At 58.5% G+C, this 12,149-nt stretch overlaps 2 protein-coding genes across 2 annotated transcripts in view; one reads left to right on the top strand and one right to left on the bottom strand.

Annotated features, from left to right (window-relative positions):
* Nucleotides 1-5,021, top strand: part of TALDO1 (transaldolase 1) — a 10,636-nt gene extending 5,615 nt beyond the window's left edge. The window contains exons 2-8 of the mRNA XM_007949299.2: nucleotides 1,755-1,878; nucleotides 2,748-2,855; nucleotides 3,129-3,260; nucleotides 4,127-4,302; nucleotides 4,399-4,596; nucleotides 4,731-4,876; nucleotides 4,989-5,021. Of these exons, the coding sequence (XP_007947490.1) occupies nucleotides 1,755-1,878; nucleotides 2,748-2,855; nucleotides 3,129-3,260; nucleotides 4,127-4,302; nucleotides 4,399-4,596; nucleotides 4,731-4,876; nucleotides 4,989-5,021 (917 nt within the window). The remainder of the gene's footprint in view (nucleotides 1-1,754; nucleotides 1,879-2,747; nucleotides 2,856-3,128; nucleotides 3,261-4,126; nucleotides 4,303-4,398; nucleotides 4,597-4,730; nucleotides 4,877-4,988) is intronic.
* A 3,421-nt stretch (nucleotides 5,022-8,442) lies between these two features.
* Nucleotides 8,443-12,149, bottom strand: part of GATD1 (glutamine amidotransferase class 1 domain containing 1) — a 4,495-nt gene continuing 788 nt past the window's right edge. Inside the window, exons 2-7 of the mRNA XM_007949298.1 lie at nucleotides 11,061-11,137; nucleotides 10,710-10,815; nucleotides 10,398-10,505; nucleotides 9,348-9,442; nucleotides 8,735-8,828; nucleotides 8,443-8,558 (exon numbers count right to left, since the gene is read on the bottom strand). Of these exons, the coding sequence (XP_007947489.1) occupies nucleotides 8,443-8,558; nucleotides 8,735-8,828; nucleotides 9,348-9,442; nucleotides 10,398-10,505; nucleotides 10,710-10,815; nucleotides 11,061-11,137 (596 nt within the window). The remainder of the gene's footprint in view (nucleotides 8,559-8,734; nucleotides 8,829-9,347; nucleotides 9,443-10,397; nucleotides 10,506-10,709; nucleotides 10,816-11,060; nucleotides 11,138-12,149) is intronic.

The raw sequence follows: 12,149 nt of genomic DNA, 5'->3' as shown, positions 1-12,149 counted from the left end.
ATCCATCTGACATCAGCAATGATATCCCTCATTCCACATCCTCTTCTGAATCCAGCTTGCATTTCTGGAAGTTCTCTGTCAATATACTGCTACAACCATTTTTAAATTATTTTCAGCAGGATTTTACTTGTGTGTGATATTGATGATATCGTTTGATAATTTTCACATTCTGTGGGATCCCCTTTCTTTGGAATGAGCACAAATATGGATCTTTTCTAGTCAGTTGGCCAGGTAGCTGTCTTCCAAATTTTTTGGCTTAGCTGAGTGAGTGCCTCCAGCACGGCATCCATTTGTTGAAACATCTCAATGGGTATTTGGTCAATTCCTGGAGCCTTGTTTTTCACCAATTCCTTCAATGTAGCTTTGACTTCTTCCTTCAATACCATTGGTTCTTGATAATATGCCCCCTCCTGAAATGGCTGAACATTGACCAGTTCTTTTTGGTACAGTGACTCTGTGTATTCCTTCCATCTTCTTTTGATGCTTCTTGCATCATTCAATATTTTGCCCATAGAATTCTTCAATATTGCAACTTGGGCTTAAATATTTTCTTCAGTTCTTTCAGCTTGAGAAATGCTGAGCATGTTCTTCCTTTTTGGTTTTCTAACTCCAGGTCTTTGCGCATTTCATTACAAGACTTTACTTTATCATCTCAAGCCACCCTTTGAAATCTTCTGTTCAGCTTTCTTATCTTGTCATTTCTTCCCTTTGCTTTATCTACTCTCCCTTCAAGAGCAAGTTTCAGAGTCTCTTCTGACATCCATTTTGGTCTTTTCTTCCTTTCCTGTCTTTTAATGACTTTCTGCTTTCTTCATGAATGATACCCTTGATGCCATCCCACAACTTGTCTAGTCTTTGGCCACTGATGTACAGTGCATCAAATCTATTCTTCAGATGGTCTCTAAATTCAGGTGGGATGTAATCAAGGTCGTATTTTGGTTCTCATGGACTTTTAATTTTCTTCAGCTTCAACTTGAACTTGCATATGAGCAAATGGTGGTCTGTCCCACAGTCTGCTCTGGGCCTTGTTTTGACTATTCATGTGAAGCTTGATTGCCTCTTTCCACAGATGTAGTCTTTTTGATTCCTGTGTATCTCGTCTAGTGAGGTCCACACAATCACTGTTTATGTTATTGAAAAAAGGTATTCTATTTGTTGAAATGATTGTGAAAAATAAATATCACCTAATTTTTTAATAAATAAAAGGTATCTGCAATGACTATATCGTTGGGCTTGCAAAATTCTGTCTCGCAGCGTCTTTCTGTCACCAAGGTCCTAATTTCCAACTTGGAATGCTTCTGTCAAACTTGAGTGGTGGGAAAGGAAGTGTGCATGAGACGTGTGAGTCGTGCCATGGGGAGGAGGTTGCTGGCTCAGGTGAGAGCGTCTACAACAGCTGAGATTGACTTTGGACGGACTTCCCGTCGTCAGTGTGTGTCATCAGGTTTGCCTCGACTCCTGGTGACCGCACACATAGCTGCAGAATCACTGTCTGGTCTTGCTCTCTGCCCATTGGTTGTGGGCCGGACACTTGTGACCCATAAGGTTCTCGCTGGCTGATTTTCAGAAGGAGATTACCAGGCCTTTCCTTCTCTTCCATTCTCATCTGGAACCTGAGCCACACACAGGCCCCCATTGCCAGATGGCTGGTGGCTGTGCATGAGGACCACTGGCTAGGAATTTAACCTGGGTCTGCAGCCTAATAGGCCCCTCTCCCCCATTTACTAGTATTATCGTCTTATTGACTCCTCCAGCCATCGACGAGTACAAGCCCCAGGATGCCACCACAAACCCCTCCCTGATCCTGGCCGCTGCCCAGATGCCCGCCTACCAGGACCTGGTGGAGGACGCCATGGCCTATGGGAAGGAGCTAGGCGGGTGAGTGGCCGAGGCCTGTGGTTCTGGTCCAGGGCCCCGACTCCCTGGAGATGACTTTTATTACGAATCTATGCACATGAACTGCACTTGTCCACACCCCTGTAAACCTCCCAGTCAACATGCAGGACATTCACAGATCCTCAACCCCTACGCCCCAGCCATTCATCTGCTCACTGTGAAAAGTTTTAAAAACTCAACCAAACCCACCGCTGTCGAGTTAGTGGCGACTCGCAGCAACCCTGTCAGACAGAGTAGATCTGCCTCACAGTGTTTCCAAGGTCAGAATCGTTACAGAAGTTACAGAAGTAGATTGCTTCCCATGGAAGCCGCTGGTGGGTTTGAACCACTGCCCTTTGGTTGGCAGCTGAGCACTTAACTGCTGCACCACCACGGCTTTACTGGAGTAAAATTTGCATACATTAAGTGCTCAGTTGGATAGGTTTTGGTGAAGTTTCCTGTCTGCCGCCCAGCATGCCCTGCTCACAGGCCACCACGGGCTTGCCTTTTTGCTGCAGCTTTGACTTTGCTGGATTATGTCTTGTAAGTCTCCCAGCATGAGGGCGTGGATGCGCGTGCCTAGTGGGCCTTCGTCCCAGCACCCGCTCAGCCCTCCCAGGACGTGTCCTGGGCCCGCTCTCCCCTGCAGCCTACCCTGCCAGCAGCTCCTCCCTCTGCCGCCCACGTTCTGAACCTACCAATAGCAGCCCCTTCGGAGCAGCGGCAGGCACGTCACCTCTGCCACAGGCAACACTTCTACAGGTGCTGAAGACCAGGGAAAGGCGCATGGGAGAGCCATGCAGGGGCTGGGCCTGGAATCCTGGGCCTGAGGGGCCCGACAGACTCAACCTTGTGTTTTCCCTGAACTTTAGGGCCCAAGAGGAGCAGATTCAAAATGCTGTCGACAAACTGTTTGTGTTGTTCGGAGCAGAAATACTGAAGAAGATTCCCGGGCGTGTGTCCACAGAAGTAGATGCAAGGTACGGGGCTTCTCCTGCCTCAGCTGGGCAGCAGGGTAGTCCACACAGACAGCTGCATGCCCACGGCCTGGGTGCTCCCACATGGGCCAGAGCAGCTCCGCGGTGGAACCTCAAGGGGTGTGGGTCAGTGGGTTTTAGACTGCCTGCACGTGTCGTTCTGAGTGCGTGGACCGCGGTGTGCGCAGAAGCTTCTCCTAGGGGTTGCCATGTGGGTTCCCGCGCGGTGTCCTGTGGTAAAGCTGCTCCAAGTCACCCAGTGCCTGTCTCTCCAAGGCTCTCCTTTGACAAGGATGCAATGGTGGCCCGAGCCTGTCGCCTCGTGCAACTCTATAAAGAAGCTGGCATCAGCAAGGAGAGGGTCCTTATAAAGCTGGCATCAACGTGGGAGGGGATCCAGGCTGGAAAGTGAGTGTCTCCACGGGTGGCTGCTGGCAACAAAGTACGTGCTCAGCTTAGAAAAGCCTGAGAAATGTGAAAAACCACGTCATGCTCACAAGTGGGGTTCCCACCCTGAGTAGCCAGTGGCCGTCAGTGAGCGCTGTGTCTGTGTCTGCCCTTCCCCCGTGCAGCCAGCAGTCTGTGCTCTGCTCCCATGGTTTACCTGCTACACACATTGTGTGTGAGTGGACTCCCACCCCGTGTGGCTAGGCCACACTCTGTGGACCTGTCAGCGGACACTGGCCGATTCCACTCTGGCCCCATGTGCATGCTGCTGGCCACATGTGTTAGGCTCTGGGGAACATCAGCGTCCCACAGGCTCAGACAGAGGTGCTAGCCAGGTGGGGCCTGAGCAGCGGCTCACACGGCAGAGTCCAGTCCGTCTCACCCCCAGCCACGTGTCAGGTGTGTCATTGTCGACTCAGGTCCACCTCGGGACATTGAAGGTAGAACGTACGGGGTTTCCATGGGGCAGGGGCCCAGTATGGTTTCAGGGTTCCTGCCTTTCCCTGGGCAGAGCAAAGGAGGGGTACAGGCAGGGAGGGAGGCCAGGAGGCAAGGTATACACAGGATAGATGAATGGGATGTGGGCAGGGGGATGGCAAGCAGGGTGCAGACAGGATGGGGAGTGGGAGGCAGGCAGGGAAAGGATGGCTGCCACAGGTGACTGGCCGGGAGACTGATGAAGGAAATCCTGGTCTCCCCCAGCCCACTGCCCAGAGAGCATTTCCAGGTGGGGTCTTCACCCTGCTCTGCCACTGGGCTAAGGCCTGGACATGTATGTGGACAGGAGCTGCTGCCCCTGATGCCCATCCCCATCCCTGTCCCCACAGGGAGCTCGAGGAACAGCACGGCATCCACTGCAACCTGACACTGCTCTTCTCCTTCGCCCAGGCTGTGGCCTGTGCCGAGGCCGGTGTGACACTCATTTCCCCCTTCGTGGGCCGCATCTTGGACTGGCACGTGGCAAACACCGATAAGAAGTCCTACGAGCCTCTGGAGGACCCTGGTGCGTCTGCCCTTCTGGGCAGGGGTCCCATTCCAGGGCCGAATGGGGCTGTGGGATCTGCCTTGGCTCCGGGCTGACAGCTATGATGTGCTCCAGGGGTGAAGAGTGTCACCAAGATCTACAACTACTACAAGAAGTTTGGCTACAAGACCATCGTGATGGGCGCCTCCTTCCGCAACACAGACGAGGTCAAGGCGCTGGCCGGCTGTGACTTCCTCACCATCTCACCCAAGCTGCTGGGGGAACTACTCAAGGACACCAGCAAGCTGAGCCCTGCACTCTCCATCAAGGCCGGTGAGTACTTCCTCTCCACGGGGTACAGAGAGGAGGCCCAGGAGGCAGCGAGGGTGGCGCAGCTGCCTGGAGCTGGGGTGGGCACAGAGTGCAGAGGACGTTGGTCAGGGAAGGTGAGGTGTACGCACCCCCAGCCCAGGCCAGCAACCTGGATAAGGTGCACCTGGACGAGAAGGCCTTTCGCTGGCTGCACAATGAGGACCAGATGGCCGTGGAGAAGCTCTCAGATGGGATCCGCAAGTTTGCCGCAGATGCCAGGAAGCTGGAGCGCGTGCTCAGGGTGCGTGTGGACTCTGACACCTGCAGGGCCCCCGGGCTGTCCCTCCCCAGACACCCCGCTGCCCCTCCTGCAGGCTGCTGGCTGCCCAGCCTCATGCCAGGTTTTCTTCCAGGAGCGCATGTTCAGTGCTGAGAACGGGAAGTAGTGCCAGGCTGGAGTGCAGACCTGTGGGCCCGGGCGCCCACGCCTTGCAAGGAATCGTGCATTTTTTACCAGCTGAGCAGGGACGGATCATAGATTTCTGATTTTTATGTGAGATTTTGCTTGATGCATTAAAGCTGCCACTTTCCCATTCTGTTTCAATCCTGTCCCCACTGCCCCTGCAGCAGTTCCACCGTACCCTGGGGTGGGCTAGGAGCCCCACACAGCACCCCACCCACCCCAGTGGGGGGGCCTCCCCCACAATGTTGTGTGTCCCAGCTTCCCCAGGCTTGCAATCTGCTGGCAGAAGTGTGGAGAGGCCTTTGATGCTGGGGCCCCCATGGGGTCGCCTGAGACAATGTGTTGGGCAGGACAGACACAGGCACTTGTGAAGTCTGTGTCCTGCTCCCCAGAGCAGGTTGCTGAGGGTGAGCGCAGCCTTTAGGCCCCCACTGGGGCCAGCAGGCAGCCTGGGCAGCAGTGGGCCTGGAGCGTGGGCACCAGGTGTTCCGAGGTCCATTCCTGGACTGCTGCAGCAGCCGGGCAGGCCGCCAGCTTGGTACCGCGAGGCCCTGGTGCCTTGAACGTGGACCAGCAGATCTGGCCACACCTTGCCAACCAACGATCCTGCTCACGTGCTACACTGTGCTGGGAGTGCTGGGTGAGGACCACAGGCCTGAGCTCAGAAACGAACACGGGTGTATCCAGCCTCCAAGCTAGCCCCCTACACCAGGCAGGGCCCCCTCCTCATGTGTGTGGGACGTACAGGGTGGGACTTGGGACCTAGTTACCTACCTCTGAAGGTCAGGGCAATACCAGGCTTTACCAGGCTTGGGAGGAGGTTCTGCTGCATGGAGCCCCACATACACACACTACCACCACCACCCTCACAAGCCAACTGTGCCAGTTGGGTGGCTTTGGGGCACACTGGCTGGCAGGGGTGGGGGTTCCTAGGAAGATAAAGCGCCTGGGGAACTGACTACACCCTGGTCATCCCCCACGCCTGAGTCACTGCGTCAAAGGCACCTGGAAGTGGCCTCAAGCCCATCCCAGACTTGCAGGGACTGTCTGGCTCTGAACATTGGGTGGCAATCACCACCCTCACAGTGGGGCTGGACCAGGCACCCTGGACACCAGCTTTCTGGCCTCCAGCCCTGAGGAGCTCTGAGTAAAGCACTGAAGTGGCAATGGGCTCAGGGACCACAGTCCCATGGGTGCAGGAGAGGCAGTGTCTTTGTTATGATATGCCACTGAGTCGATTTCGACTCATAGCAACCCCTCCGTGGGTTTCTGAGGCACTATCACTTAAGCTCAAGGTTTGCCCACCCCACCCATGGACTGAGCCGCAAAACCCACAGGTCACATCTCACCACCCCACACACCACACATCAGGGCCACAGCACCCAAATGCACACCATGTATATATGTAAGCCACACCTACCACCCAAGTGCACGTGGATGTCATTTACAGCCCAGCAAATTCACGGCCTCCATGGCACTCACCATGTTACTGGAACATTCTGCCCATCTCAAAGACAAGCCTCAAACCCCCCTGCCATTCCCAGCTTGATAGCACACGTTTCCTGCCCATGAAGCTGCTTGCCATGGTGCTGTCTCCACTCAGGGTGACGGCTGAGGTGCATCCTGCACCCCGCGTCAACCTCACTCACGACCAACACTCTGCACCATGGGCAGCTGTGTTTGGCAGTGGACACTCGGCATTCTGGCTTTGGGGCTGCTGTGAACAAGTGTTACACGGACGTTTTGGTTTCTCTTAGGAATGGAGCCCATTTCTAGCCCTGGGGCCATCTGCCCTAGCTGGCCACCTTCCCAGATGCCAGCTCTCTCCAGGGTATCTGTTCCCTTGACCATCTCCTCCTCAGCCTGGTGGGCAGTCCCCCACCACTGCTGCCATGCATCCCCACGGCACTAAGCCGCCACCTACCCTGCAGAGCCCCACGTCTCACTGGCAGCTGCCTGAGGGGTAAGTGGCTACTCCAGGCAGGACTGTGGGGTGCAAGTCCCCAAAGCGGCAGCATCTCCCTGGATCAGGTAACTAGCCTTCACAGACTCCCTGAAAACATGACCCCAAAACGCTTCTGCCCAGATGCCCTGTCACCATGCAAGGTGACCTCAGACTGGCACCTTGAGGGGTGACCAAACCATGTGCTATGAGCAGGACACAGGCAGTGCCCACAGGAGACCGGTGGCTGCCTGACGTCCATACATAGGACAGGTCCACAGAGGCAAGGACCCACTAATGCCCAACTCTGATAGAGGTGAGAAGGGCAGAGACAGCCAAGGGAAGGGGCAAACACAGGGCCCACATGGGGTTAAGACCACCCTGAGAGGCTGGTACAGGAGCAGCCCACAAGGGTCCCTAGACCAGGTGCCAAGGCGGCTGCCCATGGGTACACTGCCCCCAAGAGTGAGCCACCAACAGCCTCCTGGGCATGAGGACAGTGTGGCCCAGCACAGGCAGCCCCTCAGCCACGGGTTTATGCTGCTCAAATGGAGAGGGTACCACCCCTACAGCCCCTTCCCATCAGACCAAAGAGGACTGCGGGCAAGTGACTGTCCCACAGTGGGCTTCTCCACCACCACAAGGCACGATGACCCCACCATGCCCACCAGAGGGACTCCTGATACCACTGCGTGGAGACGGGGTGTTACATCCAGAAACCACACTCTGAGCTTGAGAGAAAACATTTCTTGAGCAAGCAGCTCCCCACCAGGCAGTTTGGAGCTGGGGTGTGGCCCCACCTTGCTCCTCCCCCAGGAAGACAAGTCAGGCCACCCCCATCCCAACGTCACGGTGGTTGGTTGGTCTGGTCACCCAGATCATGAGATGGCCCAGATCCAACCTAAGGGGCCTGCACAGTGCTGTCCCCAAGTGGGCATGGAAGGGCTGAGGAGAGTTACACGGTGCCAGCACCAGCCTCCCTGTCCCAAAGCCCAGAGCAGGGCAGCCCCGACAGGCCCCCGCCAACACCCCTAGCTATACTGAGCACACTCGGGCCTCCAGCTCAAGTGCCTGAGGCACCTGATCAGAATTGTCCAAACCCTACTGGCAGCACCCCGAGTCCATGTCCCGCCTCCACATGACAGAACGCACAGGGGCAGGGTGGCTCAGCCTCTTGGGCCCAGGGGCGGGGTGTCTGAGTCAGCTCAGGGAGTTGCAGAGGCCCCAAATACTCTCAGCTCTGAGGTGGGGTCCCCAGAAACCAAAGAGCAGACAGCATGACAGAACTGCATCTTCTGTGGATGCCCACGCCATCGGTGGTGGCTACTTGGTGTAGTCAACCTCATTTCCTGCAAGACAGACACTTGTCACAGCTGGGGCACCAGACCCAGGCCCTGCACCCGCAGCCAGGGGGCCGCCCGCTCGTCACCCGCCCCCCGCCCCCCACCCCTGCCCACGGGCCTCACCGGCTGCCACAGAGGAACAACAGGTTCTGTACAGCCAGCACAGTGGAGCTGGCATTCTGCCCAGTGACGAGGTGGCGGTCCAGCACCACGTGTACCGCGTCCGGCTCACTGGCTGCAGGGCCGCAGGCAGAGGGTCAGGCAGGGCTGCCCCACAGACCCGCCAACAGACGGCCGCTCCTGCCCGCTCTGACCTGCATCCAAGCCTGCTCAGTGCCCAGCATGGTGCCACCGGCCACCAGGCCTAGCTGAGGGCGCCAGTGTTGGCCCTGGGCGCCCACCCACGCTCACCGCTGAAGCTGGCACCCGCATCCTTGACGAAGTCCTCCACCACCAGGGGCAGGCGGGCAAAGCCAGGAGCCCGGACCAACTCGTACACGGAAGGCTGCAAGGGGCAGGGTGCCTCTGAGACCACCAGGACCCTGCCCAACAGCTGCCCACCCCAGCCTCCCTACTCATCCTTGCCACTGTTGCTACCTTCCTGCCCTCCCAGCCCCGAGGACCCTCAGAGCTGTGCCTGCCTCGCCCATCCACCTGCCTCCCAGGCACTGGACTCATTTCCCACATGCTGGGTCCCCACAGCGCCATCCCTGGCCAACTCGCCCACACCCAGCACTACCTACACAGCACCACTGACTGGGTTCCCCCAGGACCACGGCAGACCACACCACATGAGGCCAGAGCGAACTGTGACTGTTGGCCACGTCCTGGGACATGGGAGGGGTCATCAGAAGCTCCAGCAAGGACAGAGAGGGTGACAGAGCCAGCCACGATGGGGACATCCTCAGAGACCATCACCCACCACCCGCCCAGGGCGGCCAGGTGCCCTGTACTCGCGCATGCACAACTGAGACCTGCCCGTCTGTCTGCAGGGACGAAAGCAGCTTTTGGGGGCAGCACTCACCCCTGTCATGCTGTAGCCCTGGAACACCCAGGAGCCATCCTCGCTTGTGGCACAGCACAGGGCGGCCACGCCGTGGCCCACAGCACAGATGGGCTCTGAAAGTAGGACCCACTAGCTACTCTCGGGTACCCCACATGCCACCCTCCACACCCCTACCGTACCACCTTCCCTCCCCGAGAAGGCCTACTGCCCCCTCCACAAGTTCGGCCCAGAGCGCCCCTGCTCCAGGCCAGCAGACCCCCAGGCCCATGGCCCCTCCCGGCCTGCTGGGCGCACCCTGCAGGACCAGATTCTAGTTCAGACTGAAATCTACTTAAATGTCAGTGACTTGAAAACACGTCCCAGGGAGTCACGAGGGTCACCCCTGCCCAGGAGCACTAATGCCCTCAAAGCCGACCTGGCCTTGCTGCCACGGCGAGTGACGGGCTATCACTGCACAGACCCCACTGAGGTGGGGGTTGTGAAGAATGATCACCTGGGGGGAAGCACGCCAGCCACGTGCCTCAACCCAGAGCCTCCAGCAAGCCCCCCAAGGCCCTGCCTGCCTGCACTAGGGCCACCCGGCCCTTGGCTTCCTCCCACAACACCACCTCTAACAGTGCATTCCCACGGCTAAGGCCAAGGGCCAGAACAATGGCAGCCTGTTCTGCTGTGCAGGAGGCACCGTCCCTGGGACAAAAGTCCTGCTGTGAGCACCCAGCTCAGGGCCAGGAGACATGCCATTACAACCAAATCCCCACAGAGTGGCCTCCTCAGCCCCTCAGACCTCGCAGCCGGCCCGAACCACGGCTACACTCTTCCCACAGGGACCAAGCCAGCTAACAACAGGGGCACATCCCAGGCCATGGGGACCAGGCTCGAGCGAAAGTACACAGGGCTAGGGGGCCACTTGCTCACGCAGAGGTGACTCACCCACTCCCGGGGGACACACGCCTTCCCCTCGTAAAATGACCCAGCGTTTCCAGTTCACAAACTCGGGCCCAGGCCTCACGACAACTACCCTAACCACAGAACACCCCAATCCTCACCCAAGTCCCAGGGGTCACTTACTGCCCTCAGAGCGGAAGTGCTGCAAGATTCGGGCCAGGGACCCACTGTTGGCCAGGTCAGCCAGTGCCCCAGGGCAGCTAGGCACGAGGAGGGCATGGTACCGGGCCCCTGAGGAACAAACACAGGGCTGGCACTGTGGGGACCACCCAGCCCTCTCCCAAGAACAGAGGTTCAAGAATGTTGGGACCACAGGGTAGGAAGCCATGGACTGAGGGGTGCAAGAGAGCGTGGGTGTGACACTAGGAGCAGGGCCAAGGGCACACTGTGAGGGCCCCAGCCCGCCTGGGCCCCACCCGTCCACAGGGGACTCACCGTCAATGGACTCAAGTTTGGCGGGGTTGGCGTAGGACCTGAGGCGGAAGTCCTGGACCCAGCGGGCACTGCTCTCGTCCACGTCCACGAAGTCCATGGTCTTCCCCTAAGGGCAGAGTCCAGGCCAGGTGGGGATGCCACAGGGGGCCCTCACAGCACTGAGAAGCGGGTCTCCCCAGGCTAAGTCCCCACCGCCAGGGTCATCGTGTCACCAAAGGTCACCATAAACAGGTGCCGACTGCTGCAAAAGGTTGTCCCTCACAGGCAGGGTCAAGCCAGAATGTGGGGACCACAGACCCACATGGAGTCACAGTGCCCGTGAGGGCGAGACAGCAGGGCTCCAGCACTCACCCCCGGGGTGGCCACCTGCAGGTTGAAGGCAGCACTGGCCTGTGTGAAGCAGTGCAGGAAGGACGAGGCTGACACACCTGTGAGTGGAAAAGGCTGTGGGTGCCATGCACGCACTCTCGGCACCCTCCACCACAGAAGCCTTGAGGGAGGGACCTAAGACCCCTGCAGAGCAGCCCCACCCCCACCCCCACCGGCTCCCCACGCCCCGCCTGCAGGGCCAGTGTCTGAGGAAGCCAAGGTTTGGACAGCACAGGCAGTCACAGTGTCACACTGCAGGCCCAGCCCAGGGTACAGACAAACCTCCTCCCCAGCCACCCCAGGCTGTGACCGCCCTGCCATCTCGGCCCCTTAAGAAACCCTAGGGGCTGAGGTCTCTCCCTGCCCACTGAGCCTGGCGGCCTCTTCTCAGCTGTGCTGCTGTGTCCCCCCCGTCCAACACAGCCAGCTAGTGCTCTTGGCTCCTGCACCCCACGCACTACCTGGCTTCAACCCCATCTCCAGAAAGAACCCCACTGTACCCATTCTCCAAGTAGCTATACTTCCTGAACCTCTGGGGGGACTCTGTCCCGGAGCTGTGATCCCCATGGTCCTCACCCCCATCACCTGGAGCAAGCAACCAGAGCGTGACAACAAATGGGCTGTGACCGAATCCTGGCCCGATCCCGACCCTGCACCTCCTAGCGCGACGCCGGGTGGCTCGTCTGTGAGCCGGGGACTGTGAGCCTGGGGTCCGGCCAGGGCCAAGGCCAGGCAGGCGCCACCTCACCCAGCACGCCTGCCTGCGGGCGCTGCACAGCCCAACCCGACAGAATGGAGCCCAGCAGGGGCCGGGGGACCCTCCAGCCAGGCCCTCCTGACAGCCCCCGTCTGAGCCTTAGCTCCTGGGACGTGGGATGCTGACCTGGGTGCTGGGGGCCGCTCGGCAGAGGGGCGCAGGACCGCAGCTCAGAGCCTAGGTCCCATTTGCTCCTCCAGGCCCACTGCCCAAGGCTGCCTGGGCGTGAGCGGGGTCTACCCGTCTCTCCAGGCTCCACCCCCTCCACAAGGCCTGGACCCTCAAGGCACCCAAGGCTCCCGGCCACTGCCCAC

The sequence above is a fragment of the Orycteropus afer genome, unplaced genomic scaffold (genome assembly GCF_000298275.1).
Source record: "Orycteropus afer afer isolate SDZICR_OR568_19922 unplaced genomic scaffold, OryAfe1.0 scaffold00244, whole genome shotgun sequence".
Taxonomy (NCBI): domain Eukaryota; kingdom Metazoa; phylum Chordata; class Mammalia; order Tubulidentata; family Orycteropodidae; genus Orycteropus; species Orycteropus afer.
This window is presented reverse-complemented; position numbering and strand designations above follow the sequence as displayed.